This window comes from Ustilaginoidea virens, chromosome 2 (assembly GCF_000687475.1).
Source record: "Ustilaginoidea virens chromosome 2, complete sequence".
Lineage (NCBI taxonomy): Eukaryota > Fungi > Ascomycota > Sordariomycetes > Hypocreales > Clavicipitaceae > Ustilaginoidea > Ustilaginoidea virens.
The window spans coordinates 25,046-39,986 of NC_057317.1; the positions used below are offsets into that span (position 1 = coordinate 25,046).

At 47.4% G+C, this 14,941-nt stretch overlaps 3 protein-coding genes across 3 annotated transcripts; 1 reads left to right on the plus strand and 2 right to left on the minus strand.

Annotated features, from left to right (window-relative positions):
- Positions 1-200: 200 nt before the first annotated feature.
- UV8b_01770 (uncharacterized protein) lies at positions 201-1,674 on the minus strand (the record flags this gene model as incomplete). Its single annotated transcript, XM_043139268.1, has 2 exons — positions 201-350; positions 427-1,674. The coding sequence occupies 2 exons, from the start codon at positions 1,672-1,674 to the stop codon at positions 201-203; spliced, it is 1,398 nt and encodes a 465-aa protein (XP_042995202.1).
- Positions 1,675-7,300: 5,626 nt separating this feature from the next.
- On the minus strand, positions 7,301-9,155 carry UV8b_01771 (uncharacterized protein; the record flags this gene model as incomplete). Its single annotated transcript, XM_043139269.1, has 5 exons — positions 7,301-7,556; positions 7,630-7,644; positions 7,698-7,916; positions 7,986-8,942; positions 8,995-9,155. The coding sequence occupies 5 exons, from the start codon at positions 9,153-9,155 to the stop codon at positions 7,301-7,303; spliced, it is 1,608 nt and encodes a 535-aa protein (XP_042995203.1).
- Positions 9,156-12,968: 3,813 nt separating this feature from the next.
- On the plus strand, positions 12,969-13,852 carry UV8b_01772 (uncharacterized protein; the record flags this gene model as incomplete). The annotated part of the gene is made up of 2 exons (XM_043139270.1): positions 12,969-13,507; positions 13,591-13,852. The coding sequence occupies 2 exons, from the start codon at positions 12,969-12,971 to the stop codon at positions 13,850-13,852; spliced, it is 801 nt and encodes a 266-aa protein (XP_042995204.1).
- Positions 13,853-14,941: the final 1,089 nt, after the last annotated feature.

Consider the following 14,941-nt stretch of genomic DNA (forward strand, 5'->3'; position numbering starts at 1 on the left):
AACCAAGACCCTGGTAGAGAGTCAACTAACGTCATTAGAAACAATGCGTGCCGTTTTGAGCCCCCAAATGGGAGTAAGAATCTAAAGGAAAAGACGAAACGCGGCGCGTTTTAAGCAAGAATACTTGAGGAGGGTATGGAAGGTGGCGGATATTGAAAACAGCAGCTACTTGTGATTGATTTTTAATAACTTCAGAGATTTCACTGACAATTCAGATGCCTCACCGTGTCTTCAAGCCACGACATATATGTATTCTGCATCCATGCGCCTATTGCTCGCAAAGTTGCTATAATAGTGTAGAGTCCCATGAGATTATCTGTGGTCCCAATTTCCAAGTCTTGGAGAATCACCTATAGTCAGTTAATATTAGCACAATTCTACCAGTATATTGACGTCAACAAGTGTTGATAAAAGGAATTCGCTTACTATTTGATCCTTCTTATCGCAGGCAAACAGCAAGCGCCATTTGTGCTCTATGACGATAATCAAAGGCAGCGTCACCAAAGGCTTATCTAAGGATGTTCCAATAAGCATCTTCATGCGTTGATGCCATGATGCGACCCAGATCCCCAACTGTAGTCTCGCCTCATCCAAGTCTCCTCTTGCGATCTTGGTTTCAATGACCATAGCAATAGGATCGTGTCTGACTGGCCCATAGACAGTCTGATTGAGGCAGCGTTCTCTCTCTGGTAAGCCAATGATTTGTTTCTGGATGATTTTTGAAAGGTGTGGCGGTGGACATATGCGAATGCCTAAATCTATCATCTTAGGACGCGAGTAATTATACGGCGTATCGACCCGTATTTCGGGCAGAAAAGGTTTGCTGATGCGCGCTGAAGTGAGAAGATGTCGATGAATAGAGGGGAAAGCATTGAAAGCCAGCTTGAGCAGCGGAGCGTGGACCTCGAGGTTCCACGTCGCTTCACAAGCCTCCTGATCGCTAACAGTCTTGGCAGCTTCTTCGAGATCGCACAGCGCAGTGAACTCAGCCTTGTACTGTGTTTTCTTGTCTGCATCATCACCGACCTCAAAATACCAACCACGTCTGATCGTACCTTTACGATGAAGCGTTTCCAACTCTGAATAAAGGGAGCTAGGGAGAAACCTCTCTTTATGCACAGTGATACTGTTGATTTCGTCAAAAAGAGAGACGACATCGTGAGGAAGCTGCTCAATTAGATCGTCTTTAATGGTGGTATAGCGAACGGGTTTTTTAAGAAGCTCGAGGGTGGATTGTTTGATAGGACTTCCAGATCTGTTGCTTGATGCTCGTGATGGAGATCGGTGCGAAGATACATTGGAGGATGATTGGCTGAGAGTTTGTGTATTTCGTCGAGGAGGCAAATTATACACAGGAATAGTTCTACCTCGGTCTGAAGCATTGGGCGTCTTGTCGGCGTCGAATAGATTGTCACGTGGTAGATGAGTGATATATTGGTCGACAGATGGGTCATCAGTCGCGTCATCAATACGCGCTCTTTTAGCAGGTGAGCCCACACGAGTCGGCGTAGATGCAGAATTTTGAGGTGTCGGCATTTTACGGAAATCCCGTTTTCGTTTATCGCAAAACGGCCCTTGAGTGTCGGCTTGGCAGTATTGCAATAATGGGTTAGTGAACGTGTTAAGCCAGCGATAGATGAATGCATCTAGCGATGCGTCTTCGAGATCGCTCATAGAGACTGTGCGACTATACGAATCGAGTGAGTGGGAGCAGTAGTATTATAATTGCAATTTTATTTAAGAGATGCGCAATTGAGCTTTGGCGATGAAGTTTAGAAGCGGGGTTATTGTTCAGTGATCGTGTTGTCCCAGCGACGAGTTAGTCAGCATCCCCTCTTTCATTAGCGAGCAGTTCTATTTCGGGCTTACCAGAGAACCATGAAATGGGAAACCGACCAGGCACATCGATTCTTCTTTCAACGCCTGGATAAAGAAACCCCATTCACCGAATTTTATCCCAATATTATCCGTAGTCTTCTAAGCATCAGTTCATGTCAGTTAATGCCTTTGGGAGAGTACCCTTCAGCATCAATGGAATAATGTCCGCATCTGCAACATCTTTTTAATCAAGCAAAAAGGCATCTTAAACCAAGAACAGGTTCAGTGAGACTTCTCCCCACAGCGTTCGGCCTAGGTGATGAACATGGGGGAAATATAATAGTCAACCCCTTCGGAAGCCCTTCGAACATCATGCATATCGACTAAGAGATTGCTGGTTTTCATTGCCCACTCATCGACATGGCCAAGGGTATTTAAAATGACGGATTTTACAATGATTTTACGGAGATTTGATTTCTAAAAACCTCAAAGACGCGTTTTTTGCAATCGAGCTTGTCCGTTCAGCGGCGTATAGGCCCTGAAAGCATCAGCATCAATCACCGCATCGACATCGACGACATCACTAAAGTCGTAGCTACTGTCAAACTCGAGCATTTTCTGCGACCGGTTCTCAACTTACCCGCCAAGTATTCTTCGGACCAAGTATGACTTGCAGAACAAGTTCTGGGACATGCGCTTTTTGCTTGTGCATTACTCACAAGAAACTTTTCAGATCGATCTGACGCTTTTTCCTCAACTTGGCATTGGGAATCGGACTTGCAAGCCACATGCAGAGGATTTTCTTCGATACCTTTGGCTGGTCCATAGAAGATGACAGTTCTCAGTTTGACCGGAAGGCTCCAGTCACAGAACTACACAATACTGCCATCTCAAACAGTGTCTCTACGATCCTCGCGGAGCATCAGATTCCAGAAATCTCAACTTATGTAGATTCTTCCTGATTTAGTGGAAAATCAGAGCTCGTACATTATACTATTTTGCCTGGTATACGCCCTGACGAAATCTTTCCGAAGAGACCGCTAACACTTTCCGGCTACACCGCCGTTTCTCCTGAAGTAGAGATGAAAACTGAAAGCAGCATCATAAGGCGTATCAAAGCTGTCGGATTTCACGGGATACAAATATGCTCACTCTTCATCCTTTAAATGTTGGCTATTGACTGGTAAGCGTCGCTTCTATTGCCTGCATATAAGAGAGCGTATTTGCGGAGTCTTGCATTGATCAACACTTTTCTTACAGAAGCATTGTAAATCCTCGAAAGGGCCTGCTGGTAGATGTGGTGGGCTATTGCATGGGTACAGACATTAGACAGTTGACTATGGACGGATATCCCCGGAAGCACTCTCAACAACAATGGTAATCAAAGTCTTCACTGAAAATGGACATTGAGTTTTTGGATATTATGAGACAGTGATTGAAGACAGACTGAGCTGAAACGCTAATAATAGGATTCTTCAGCCTTCGATGTTTATCAAGTAATGAACATTGCAGCAACGACGGACCCTCATTTTAGCAAGCTGACATGCTTCTCATCCCGAATTTCCCACGATGTGCCGATATCTTCTATATAAGCTTGAATGTTTTGCACTTTTCTGATATCGAATAAGAAACTTTGTTCGAAATTTGGTTTCGCTCACAAAGCAGGGCGGCATTAGCCAATGGGGTCGTTGGGTGGGACTTGCTCCGCACAGAGAGCCGGATGGAAAAGGTCGTCGCTTCACAGTTGCAGAATTGCGAAATTGGTGTCTGGGAATTGGTGATGGGATCTTGTGCTAGTGATATTTAAGGCTCAGCAGGTAAAGTACGATGACCTTCGCGTGAAGCGGGAAGATAAAAGGATGGGATCTCCAATGGAAAATCCAAATGCCTTGAATGCATACTTTTATATGATAGAGCTTTCTTTCTTTTCTTAGCTTAGGACTCCACCACTAATAGTACTTACTTGCCCCCCGGCAAACTGCAGTAATTGCTTCATGAGCAACGCTTTTGTCGTCTTCAAAACTCAAGGTATATTTAATCTCGCTAAGCCCTACCTAGGCCGTGTCGAAATCCTCGGCTTCATCCTGCGTGCCTTCCTCCCGAACTGCTGTGCTGTCTGCGCTAGCAACATGCTAGAATATTATCTTTAGAATACCCTTATTAACTCTCTAGATGACAGCGAAGGGTTCGGTGACGGCTTTGGGGTCCTCATAGAAGAGGGTACGGTAGCCATGGCCTTGATATCGATAGGGAGCATTTGAACGGGTATCCCAGTCTCCTCGAAAGTTTCTCGCGTCGCACTCTGCTTTAAGTCCTCGTCTAAGTCCTTTTGTCCCTTGGGAAGAAGATATTCCCCGGTCTTCTGCTAGCGGATAAGTAACACCTTTGCTCTCGCGACATCTACCGAGACTGTGCCACAACTGATGGCAAATTGATTGAGGAAAAAAGGGGGGATTTCTCCACTGATAGTGCCATGGTTTTAAGCCTGCTGTTATAAGCTTAAAGAACCAAGTCGAAATTTTTGAGTAACGAAACCTAAAACCTACTTTGTTACATACAAGGCGAGGTGAAGAGAGCGACGTAGTAAAAGAATCAATGAAAATATTTGCAAAATACAGCAGTATAAGGTGAAAAGATCACTCTTTCTGTATATACTAATATTCACGCAATGATTCGTTCTCTTTCACAGACTAGCGTCTGATGCATGAGTGCATCCGGGTCTGAGTCTGGGGGCGGTTCTTTAAGTTCGCGCCAAATGATTTTCTTCTGCGGGGTATCTAGATGCATCGTATGCCGGGGGTTTTTAGAAGTGTGGGGCGGTGACGCTTCTAAAAGGTTTAAAGGTTATATACCAAACCAGGGGGCCGGGCCTATATCCCCGGCTCGCATGCAATCTGCCCATCGGCTGTAAATGTACTTACTACATTGGCGGGCTGGGTTTCGGGCCGGCTTTTAGCACAAACTGTTCGACCAGGTGTTGCACTCTTTCGATCTCCTGGGTCCCCCTCCCTTAAATTCCTTTCATAAGCTTGGAGACCTTTGGCGAAAGCTGGTCTTTTAGAAGTGAAACTGGTGTACTCAAATTTCCATCTTACCGGATATACATGCCCTTGTTCCGGAAACAAGGGCTAATACATAAGTTGAGTGCAATGGTTGTCATTTAATTCCTCAATTCGAGCCGTACTACAGTACCTCTTTACTGTTGTAACTCTCACACTTGACCTTACTTTTCATTGGGTAACCTCCAGCTATTATACAATGCTGCGGGAAGCTTGCATCCTGGGACCCTTTGTTAACGATAACGTTGCCATCCCTCGCCGAGTGCATACACTCTGTTTGACGCTCCACTAGGCAGAAACTGCTTGTCGCTAGATTTGGATCCAAATGTCTTATTCCTCGTTGCTGCGAATATCTGTGCAATCGCTGGCATCACCGCGCTCGAATAGTGAGCGCTTATTTCGCCTCGTGGGTTTGTCCATCAGGAATCATTGTCAGTATCAGGCCTGTCGGCCACGGCAACATATCCACTGGCTTTCATATTGAACCGATGTGCCGGCGGGAAGTGTGTAAATCTATATCTTATCCTTCTCAAAAACTGCAATTTCTTATCGTAGAACCCAACCACAATCCAGGCCAAGAATTTCCAGCGCCATATAGCTAACTTATTCCACGCTCTCGGAATGAAGTTATACATGCCAGCATACTCGAAGAACCTGGAGTACAATCCTCCAGAATCCCAATCGATAATCCATCATTGTCCGTCAGGGTCGAGTACATATAATATTACGACGTGCCAAGTCATGGTGTGTAAAGACGAATGGATGACTGTATGCAAACATTGGTCTCGGGCAGGTCACATGCTCTTCCGGCGTCTTCTTGACCTCCCGGCCGATAGAGATGAAATTAGCCCAAAAGTTCAAAAACGCATCTACTTGGTGAAGAGATGGTCTGGTTAGTAAACCAAAAGAGCCTTCAAGGAAATACGATTTGCATTTGCCTATTGCCAGTGACCCAGGCGAGTCTGAAACAGCCGATCTAAGAGGGCGAACAGCGCCACGGAGTTGAAAGGCCAGTCGAAGGCTGCGTATCCAACCAAGCCTAGGCCACACCATATCCAATGTTGTGCCAGGAATCCGATCCATAATTTAGAAAAAGCCACCATCAGTGGGAACAACTCGCTGAGTGTGCGGAACGCGGATACCAAGCTGAGAAGAGAGTTTTGGGGCGCTTAAAGCATCTTCGAGGTCGTCCCCTGAATCCCTTTGGCCAAATACTTTGCAGATAATGGTACAACGTTTGAAAAGTCGGGTAAGGTGGGAAGAGATTTGATTACTTAGATAAGTTCTGCATCTGTGCAGTCAAAGAGCCTCGTGTCGTCAAAATTTGAATCCATCTTACTAGTATCGTTTGATGAAAAGAAAGAACAGGTTATTACCCGACGTTTTTCCCGATAATCTCTATGTAAAAATGTTAGATCTCTAGACGCTGCCTGTCGAGCGTATCGCCGAGGGATAAGAAAAGACCAATTGAATAGTTCCTCATTTCCACCCCTGTCCCTGCAACAAGTACTAGCTCGTGTAATAGCTAGGGGTCTAGATACTGCCTGTTAGGCGCATCGCCGAGTAGTAAGCAATGAACAATTAAATCCTTCCTCTTTCCTCCCAGAGCGAATTTGCTAGCTTGAGCTATAGGTTGTGGTTGGATGTGAGCAGGTATGGCTTCTGCAGACTGCAAATATTTAACCGTGGTTGTTTAATGGTTTTTGGGTCGCAGTCGTTATTTGCCGGGCACGTGAACTGCCCTGCCCGTCTATCTACATCGTCGCGCCAACCCCTTTAGTAAGGTGATTTATTCGGTTGGGCTCTAACTGGCTAGAATTGATGGCGAGACTTGAGCTACATTTTTCGGGAAAGTATATTAGTAAAAATAGCGATTTAAATGCATGGACAGAAAATTAGGTGTCTATCGCAGCAGGCATCTATAATAACATATATTTATCTTAAGAAAGGCCTTTTATCCCTTCTTATCATTATGAAATTCCAACAGAAGCTGGCTATTGTTTATCCCTCCGCTTTTTTATGAAGTTTAACCTATATAAATTGAGTAGACAAATGTGAAACTGCATCTATGTAAAAGGAATCAGGTCTTATTTAACTGGGCCATGATCGCAATCCAAACAAGAGAAAACCCGCTAGTTGTAAAGCCCCCACTAAGTAAATGTAAATATCAAGTTTCTCATTCAGTCGTAAAAGCATGTGCGAACATGACTACATCTACTAAGAAAGAGAGATTCTTGACCTCATGTGAAGGCTGCATATGCCGCCGGTAATAAATGCTTCGAAGTTCTGGCGTTTTCAGAGCATATTTCACTTCAAGCAAAGTTATACGCTCGTTCGGCGACACGACTACTTGACCATTGCACGTCTCATGGCGTTTATTAAAAACATCGTTTGGCGGTAATATGGACATTGATGCACCACGCTCAGCGAGTCTGAGCCTCGGCGCGCGCCGCATTCCGTTTCCCGATGCCTTGACGGTACTCGTCCCAGTTCCAGTGGCCGGTTGAGTGACCAGATTGGATTGGATTGACCTTATGCACATACATGGCGTCAATCTCCTCGAGGCTGCGATCCTTGGACTCGATGACGAAAAAAAACACGATGAGTACGAGAGCAGAGCAGCAGCCCGCAAAGACCAAGCCGTACAAGTAGCCAATTTTATCCGTGATAAAGCGGGTGCTATCAAGAGTCAGTAATTGTCTTGCCAGTCATAGCTCAAAAACGGCAGGTTTAAAGCGACGATGCAGCGTACAAGAACGAGATCAAACTAAGTACAGCGTTAGCACAAGTTCCGGATCATACTGTCGGTCGCACACTTACAAATTCCACAGCCAGTTGGAGGCCGTTGCCAAACCCATGCAAACACTGCGATAGCGCAGGGGATACAGCTCTGAGTTGACGGCCCACACCAACGGACCCCAGCTCACAGCAAACGCACCAATGGCGAAGCAGGAGAAGGCAACCAAGACAGATCCAGCTGCGGGGGTGTTTGTCGGGTTGCTATGATCGAGGGCAAATTGTCCGACAAAGGAAAATACGCTGTTCCAATATTAGCAAGCCACTTGATTCCGGGCCCCCGACTTACCCGCGCTTCGTCCTTCGACTTACAAGTAACATATTGTCATCAAAGCGGCGCCAATCATAAGCACGCTGCGGCGACCGAATCTCTTGGTTACCCATAGAGAAATCAAAGTGCCTGCCATATTGACGGAGCCTAGGATTATCATGGTGGTGTAGCTGTTTTTGACACCAGCGGCCGCAAACACGGCTGTGCCAAAGTAAAAGAAGAAATTCGCGCCGGTTAGCTGCTGTCCTGCCTGGAGGGCGATTCCAAGGACAGTACGATAAAGAATGCGCGGCGCAGTCAGGATTTCGGAGAAGCTGAATTCCGCTGAGCTTTGGCTCTCTTGGTGTAAGTTTGCCTGGATATCGGCGATTTCGCGAGTCACTAGTTGGGAATCCACCGAAAGCCCGGATAGCTTTGCAATCGTCTCACGAGCGCGCTCAACCTGCCCGCGGTTGCAGTCGTAACGGGGACTCTCGGGCATGGAAAGTATGAGGGTTCCGAGAAGAACAGCCCACGCAAACGACAAACCGTTGGTGGTCCGCCAAGAAGCGCTGCTCTCTTGACCTTGCGTCCCCCAATTCACCATTTCTGCCATCCAGATGCCCAGCGTAACGAAAAGCTGGTAAGAAGAAACAATCACGGCACGGATGACGGTGGGAGCAGATTCGGACTGGTACATGGGGACAACGACTGAGAGGGCTCCGATGCTGGCACCGCTCACGAAGCGTCCCATGGCGAACTGAATCCATTGGTTTGAAGAAGAAATTTCAATCGTAGTTCCAATGCAGGCGAAAAGGGCAGCTGCAGATATACTCTTTCGTCGTCCAATTTTATCAGCCAGCTTACCAGCGATGAGCGAGCCAACCGCGGCACCGACACTGAGCATACCAACTATGGTTCCTTGACGCGCTGCGCTGAAGATGTGTGCACCGTCGGGCTGAGGCTCACCAAATCGCCTGGCAAAGTCATCCATGAGGAAGAAGCCAGAAATCTGACCACTAAATAGAGATTAACAATCGCTCCGTATCCGATAGGTCAATCGAGACATACCTAACATATCCGAAAATGAGGCCACCAATACTGGCAATGGCACCTTGAGAACAAGCCATGAAAGTAACCTTTTCCTTGGCGAGTGAAGCTATTTCCTTTCTTTCATTTTCGGCATTAGCGCCATTGATACCTTCAACGAGCTTCTCTTCCGAGAACTGCATGCTGGATTGTTGTCTTCGTGCCTATTGACGCAATCAAGAGACTAGCCCAAGGGGATGTTTTGCTTTGGTAGCAAATACTCAATGTGTGCGGCTCTCAGGAAGGACTTGTGCAAAACTGAGAACGAGTCAATACAGAGGGGATAGGACATGTATTTAAATACAAGGAGGGAGATGGCAATACGGGAAGGAGAAAGGGAAGAGGGCGGATGAGCCGAGGAGAGCTAGGCAAAGATGCGGTCCTTGGGCATCGACCATTATAATCGGGGTATGAGTTGATGGCGGACAGAGGATAGTGGGCTATTCGACGTTAATCCCCAAAACAGAGAAGATTTTCTTGAACCTGGCCATACATTGGCCTTCATGGTAGAAGTTGGAGTTATCGGGCCGACGCTTTGCCTCAGAGTTTCGATGTTACTATGTCATTGACGGCGGTCCATTGGCCCCGTTGACCCTTTCCAACTGCCACGTGGGCAACGGGTATCGTCGGACACAACATTTGACTGGGACGTCATGAAGCAGAGAGGCGGAGATAACTTCTGATTAAAATGGATATGGACATGGCAATCAATGTGATGGCGCGCTGGACGACCTCCACAACACGGAGATAGTGGCGAGAAAAAAACCAGCGAGGGTCGCATCGATCTTGAGGAAATGCCGGTGTCGTTTCGGTGGAGAGGATAGGGTTTTCGGCTGTTGTGAGGTCAGAGTTGCGTTTTTGTTTTACCCTGGTGCGGGGTGGCAAAGCGGTTATGCCTCATACCAGCGACCTGAGACAGTCGCAGAGCTTGACGGTCTGGGCCGAGTGAAAAGACTTCTAAATTGAAATGGGTTTACTTTATTGCAAGAGAATTTTTTTTTTTTTCAGAAACGCTCTGATAAACATTTTAGCAGTTCCACCAAGGAAAAAGAGATGTAAACTTCCGCGATGCGGTGCGGCTTGGCGATTGCGGTGCTGGCGACCGTGGTGGAGCTGGCAAAGGGCGGCAGATGACGGAAACATTTGCATCCCGTGGCAAGCACGCTGTTGCAAGTCTTTCAGACGGCACGGCACGCCTGTCAGTGTCAAAGGCACAGTGAAAACGAAGGGGGCCAGGGGCGTTAAATATTACTCCGGTTTAGCTGCTATGTCTCGCTATTATCTATTATGCTCACCTACCTCCCTGCAGGTACCTTACCTCAATCAATAACAAATGTAGCGCAATCTCTGCCACAATCACCTGCGTCCTCCCCTTCAGGTCCGCGAATCGCAGAGGACGTGGAGATGTTTATGAACCATCTCCGCAATCCTTCTGAGCTCTGGTGGGGAAAGCGCCCCTGTGGTTGTCGACAAAATGTTGGACAATGGGAAGGTAGCACCAATGGTACTATTTAGAGGCATGAGCATTTTCCATGACCGCATTTGAACCCTAACCCTGTTGGTGAGGGGGCAAGGTGCTGCCAGAGAAGCGCACGAATTGCCTCGAGCCGGTCTGTTGCACATTTTATCCCTTTGACTGTGTTCAGGTGCAGCTTTTGCAACGGACCAGGGTTTAAGCCAATAGAAAACCGTAAATTAAAGGGTATAACAGCAGGCTAGGAAATAGTATAATAATATGAGTACCGGCAATTTCCAGATTTACAAAAAGCTATATCGCACTTATCGCATCTATAGGGCCCGGCATATAGCGCTATAAGGCTATTCCCACTATATTGGGCTATCAATTTAGCAGTAATAAAGGCAGTAAGAAATGCCAGAATTCCTAGTATAAGGATTTTAGTGATAAAGGTTTGGTGACTAGGCCGGTTGCTAAAAAGATACCTAGTAGGTATTTAGCAAAGAGTGGGTCTGATACAAAAGCCGCACCATAACACAGCCAAAGGGATGCATAATAAAAACGCTAGGGGTGTTAAATATCGCTATATAGTCCTATTAAGCACCTCAGGGAGATAATCCGGAGAGGAAAAGCCCGAGTGCCGGGTGAAAAATCTTGCTGTCTTGGGTGCTGCCCTGATTGATCAAGGGAAGCGATGTGTGCCCTGCCCGGTGCTAGACCCCCCCATGCAGATGGATGGAAAGACTTGCCCTAGTCCGCGGCTACTTTCCGGGGCTGGAGAGTTGGCAAAAGCCGCCTCGTGGAAATTAAAAGAATATCCAAATCAGATGGCTTGAAAGACAGTCGGCAGGTAAATGCCGTACGCACGACTGTATAGACTAATAGCTATAGATGCAAGCGAGATCTGTCGCATATTTGATGTTAGAACGACCAAGGAATGCCAAGGTCATGAATTAGGTCCGCAAGTAGTGCAAGGTCATAGTAGAAAGATTGGATAGACTAGAAGATGCCAACTGAGGAGGAAAATGAAGCTGGCGATGTGCCCTTTGTGTGGGGGTGCGGCGCAGCCAATTACAGCGTGCTTCACTGCAGCGATTCCGATGAGAAGAAGCCAGCCCGGTGACACTGGCCCTACATATAGATGAATCGTGCACTATGTTCTGCCCATATATACTATCCTGTTACTACTATTTATCCTGTGAAATGCAGCAGGACAATGATGCTATCTAAGCTATCTAGAAGAGGGGAGAAATGCCTATCTATATATCCGGCGCTGTGCCTAGTATGTGAGGCTGCTACATGACTCATAGAGCCTGTTAGCACACAGCTCGGCTAGTCAAACAGCGCGCAACAGAGGGCACAAAGGCTGCTCAAACAGGGCATCAAATAGAGCCTATGAACATAGCCCTCGACATATCCTCACTTACAAGAGTGACTACTACTATTGCCGGTTGTGACAGCTCGTAGTGATGTACGCGAGGAGTGTGCTGCCTCGCGATAATAGGCGATCAGGTGAGATCACAAGTGTGCGCTGCTTATTTTCTTCCTTTTAACAGTGGGCACGGAGTCCGGAAAATGGATACCCTGATTACCTGGGCTACGCGGAATATCGGGCCGCTTTAAGGCTTGGCGCAGCCCCAGTCTTGTGGGCACTAAAAGTTGACGACCTGATGGCTGCTTATAAGCGTCGTCGCGGACTCTCGGCTGGGTCTAAGAAAGGTGAGACTGATATTTGAAAGTCTTCGTTTGGGAGCAAGGTCCGAGGTTGCGGCTGATTTTTTGGAACCCTGGACCGAGGGACCGAGAGACCGGTTGCGGGGCTGAAGACGTCTCACAAGTGGTCAACTTCAATACCCTGGCCTGGTGCTTGCCCCAGATGTTTGTCGGTAGCCGGGTTTAAGCGACGCCGGGAAACATTCACGACATTTTGGTGGGGCACCGCAGGTTCTTCAGCTGGACGAGGGGGATGATATTGAATTAAATAAAGTTAAGTCCAGTTTCAATCGTGGCTGATAATGTAGAAACGTATGTATTCAAGCGTCTATGCCTCGTAGACTACGTGAGAGGCTACCAGCGACTTCACTACACAACCGTGCTCGTGAGTCGTGGCCTGGGGCTGTCTGTAATGCCAAGCTGAACAAGCGTTGACAGGCGCTTCCGTAAGCTTACGCTGGGGCTATTTGCTGACACTTCCGAATTCGTGATCGTGTGCAGTGGAACCGTCGTGGCATACGATGCTGCAATATTCTACTAATAGAAAGAAAAGAAATGTCCACCAATTGAAAGTTGACCCTCTCTTAGACCAAATCACATCACATCACATCGGAAGCGAAATCCACTCTTTACGAGGAGGCAGACATTGTTCCTTCAAGAGCGTATTATCCATCAGTTCTCGCATGTATAAAACAAAGCGATCCCCTCCATGCTTTTTCCCTCCATCCCACATCAGCAACCCTCGACCAGCATTCTACCTCTGCCATCCCAAGTACTTGCAACAACAATGAAGTCCATCAATTGCCTCATCACTTCGGCCGTCCTACTTGGAGTCCCCGCCGTCTTGGCCAACAACCCCGTGCCAGGCAGCGCCTTCACCAACAACAACGGCTTGGCCGCCGCCGAGGCTGCCGCTCCAATGTGGTACATGGCCTCCGGAACGTGCATGCCATCCGCTGCCGAGGACGGCTGGGGCCACCAAACCAACGGCGTTGATGCTGACCTTTGCAACATCGGGAAGCTGTCTAGTGGCTGTCCCGCCCAGCCTCGCTGGCAAGGCATCAACACCTTTTATGGCAATGTACCGGGTGAGCCCTTTGGAACCATCCCTACCTACTGGGCCGTCAAGAATTGCGGCAACAACTGGAAGATCATCTATTATGTGTACTTCAAGAAGGACACGGGTCACAAGAGCGACTGGGAGGGCATTGTCGTTAGCTTCAGAAACAACGGCGGTGACTCCTGGGTGCGCGACACTGTCAAGATGGAGCAGGACGGCAATCATAAGCAGATTGGATGGGGCGACATCAACGACACCTTTGATGGGTACGTTTTCAGGCCGTTTCACGCGGAGGCTCTTGGATGACGCCGTTGCTAGTGGCTAGTGGCTAACCACTATGTGAAAACAGTTTTGGCGACTGGCAAAACTTCCAGCAAAAGAACCGCGACCATGGCAAGTTCTACTTTGGCAAGTGGCATCACTCTGTCCATCAGGACTGGCACACAAACACCTTCAAAGACACATGCCCGCCCAACTCGGTAAGCGACTTCCGCAACGCCGATTACCAGTTCTGGGCCAGGAACAACCTCCGACATGTGTCCAACTTGAATCCCGGCTGGAACTGGGGCAAAGCGACTTCACCTGCGACGATTGATATCTGCAGCTACTAGGAACTGAGTGAAAGGCTCCGGAGCTTCTGACGAGTGTTGGCGTGATTGGTGATCATTGTTTCTGGGCAAGGGGTACCCTCATCGCTGGTGATGGCTTAATTGCCCGTCAGACGCAACTGCTAAAATCTGCGAATCCGGATACCTGTCGTTTACCCTAATAACTTGCTATGTAATTGAAAATGATAGCACGAATGTTCGATCTGGTGCTGGCTAAGTCATGTTAGCACTTATTGGAATCAATTGACAATTTACATGACATAGCCTTGGCGGGGAAAGGACAGCAACGATCGAAATCTGCTCCCGTTGGTATCGGTAGAAATCTTGATCCGCCCGACTCAACTTTTTAACTGGCTTATCCATAACCAGCCGCTGTATAGAATCTACAAGCTGAAAGCCAGAGAGCACTCACGTGGTACCTATGTAAGTACTCCGTAGGCTTGTACAATGCAAAGGGCGCCTAAAGCACAAAGCATCATGTGACTGCTTTAAATAAAAAAGCCAAGTGCGTATGCATGTTGAGTCAAAGAATGGTCGTCGCGCGCTATATTGCATCGACATCAATCAACTAGATCGGGGCTTTGATTATTTTACACGTATCATATCGCATCACTTGCAGAGTTTAGCGTTAGCGAATAAGCCTTGTGGAGCGTCCAGGAGCCAGGATATAAACGAGCACGGGCTGGAGTTGCAACTGCCCAAGAATAGCGAGAACTCAGACTCAAACCATATACACCAGGCGGGCATTTTCAAGAAGATGGCATGTCATGAGTATTTGAACCGATACAACACATTCAGTTTAGGGACCGTTTTATGTGTGGAAGGTGAGTGCGAGAACGAGGTCACTGTTTATATATGTATATTACTGGGAGCCCACGATGCGAGGTGCAGGAAAACCGGCGAGCGGTGCCGCAATAAGTAATGCTCAATATTAAGCATTTTCATACATGAAATGGTGGGAAAAGGGAATAGTTCTGGGGTAGAATAAGCTAATAATAGAGGAGGTAAGCAAAAACGCACTAATATTAGCGCATAAGAGTCGGCCTACACTTGCGGAAGTAGTGCATGAGACATAAGCTTAGGAAACCACCC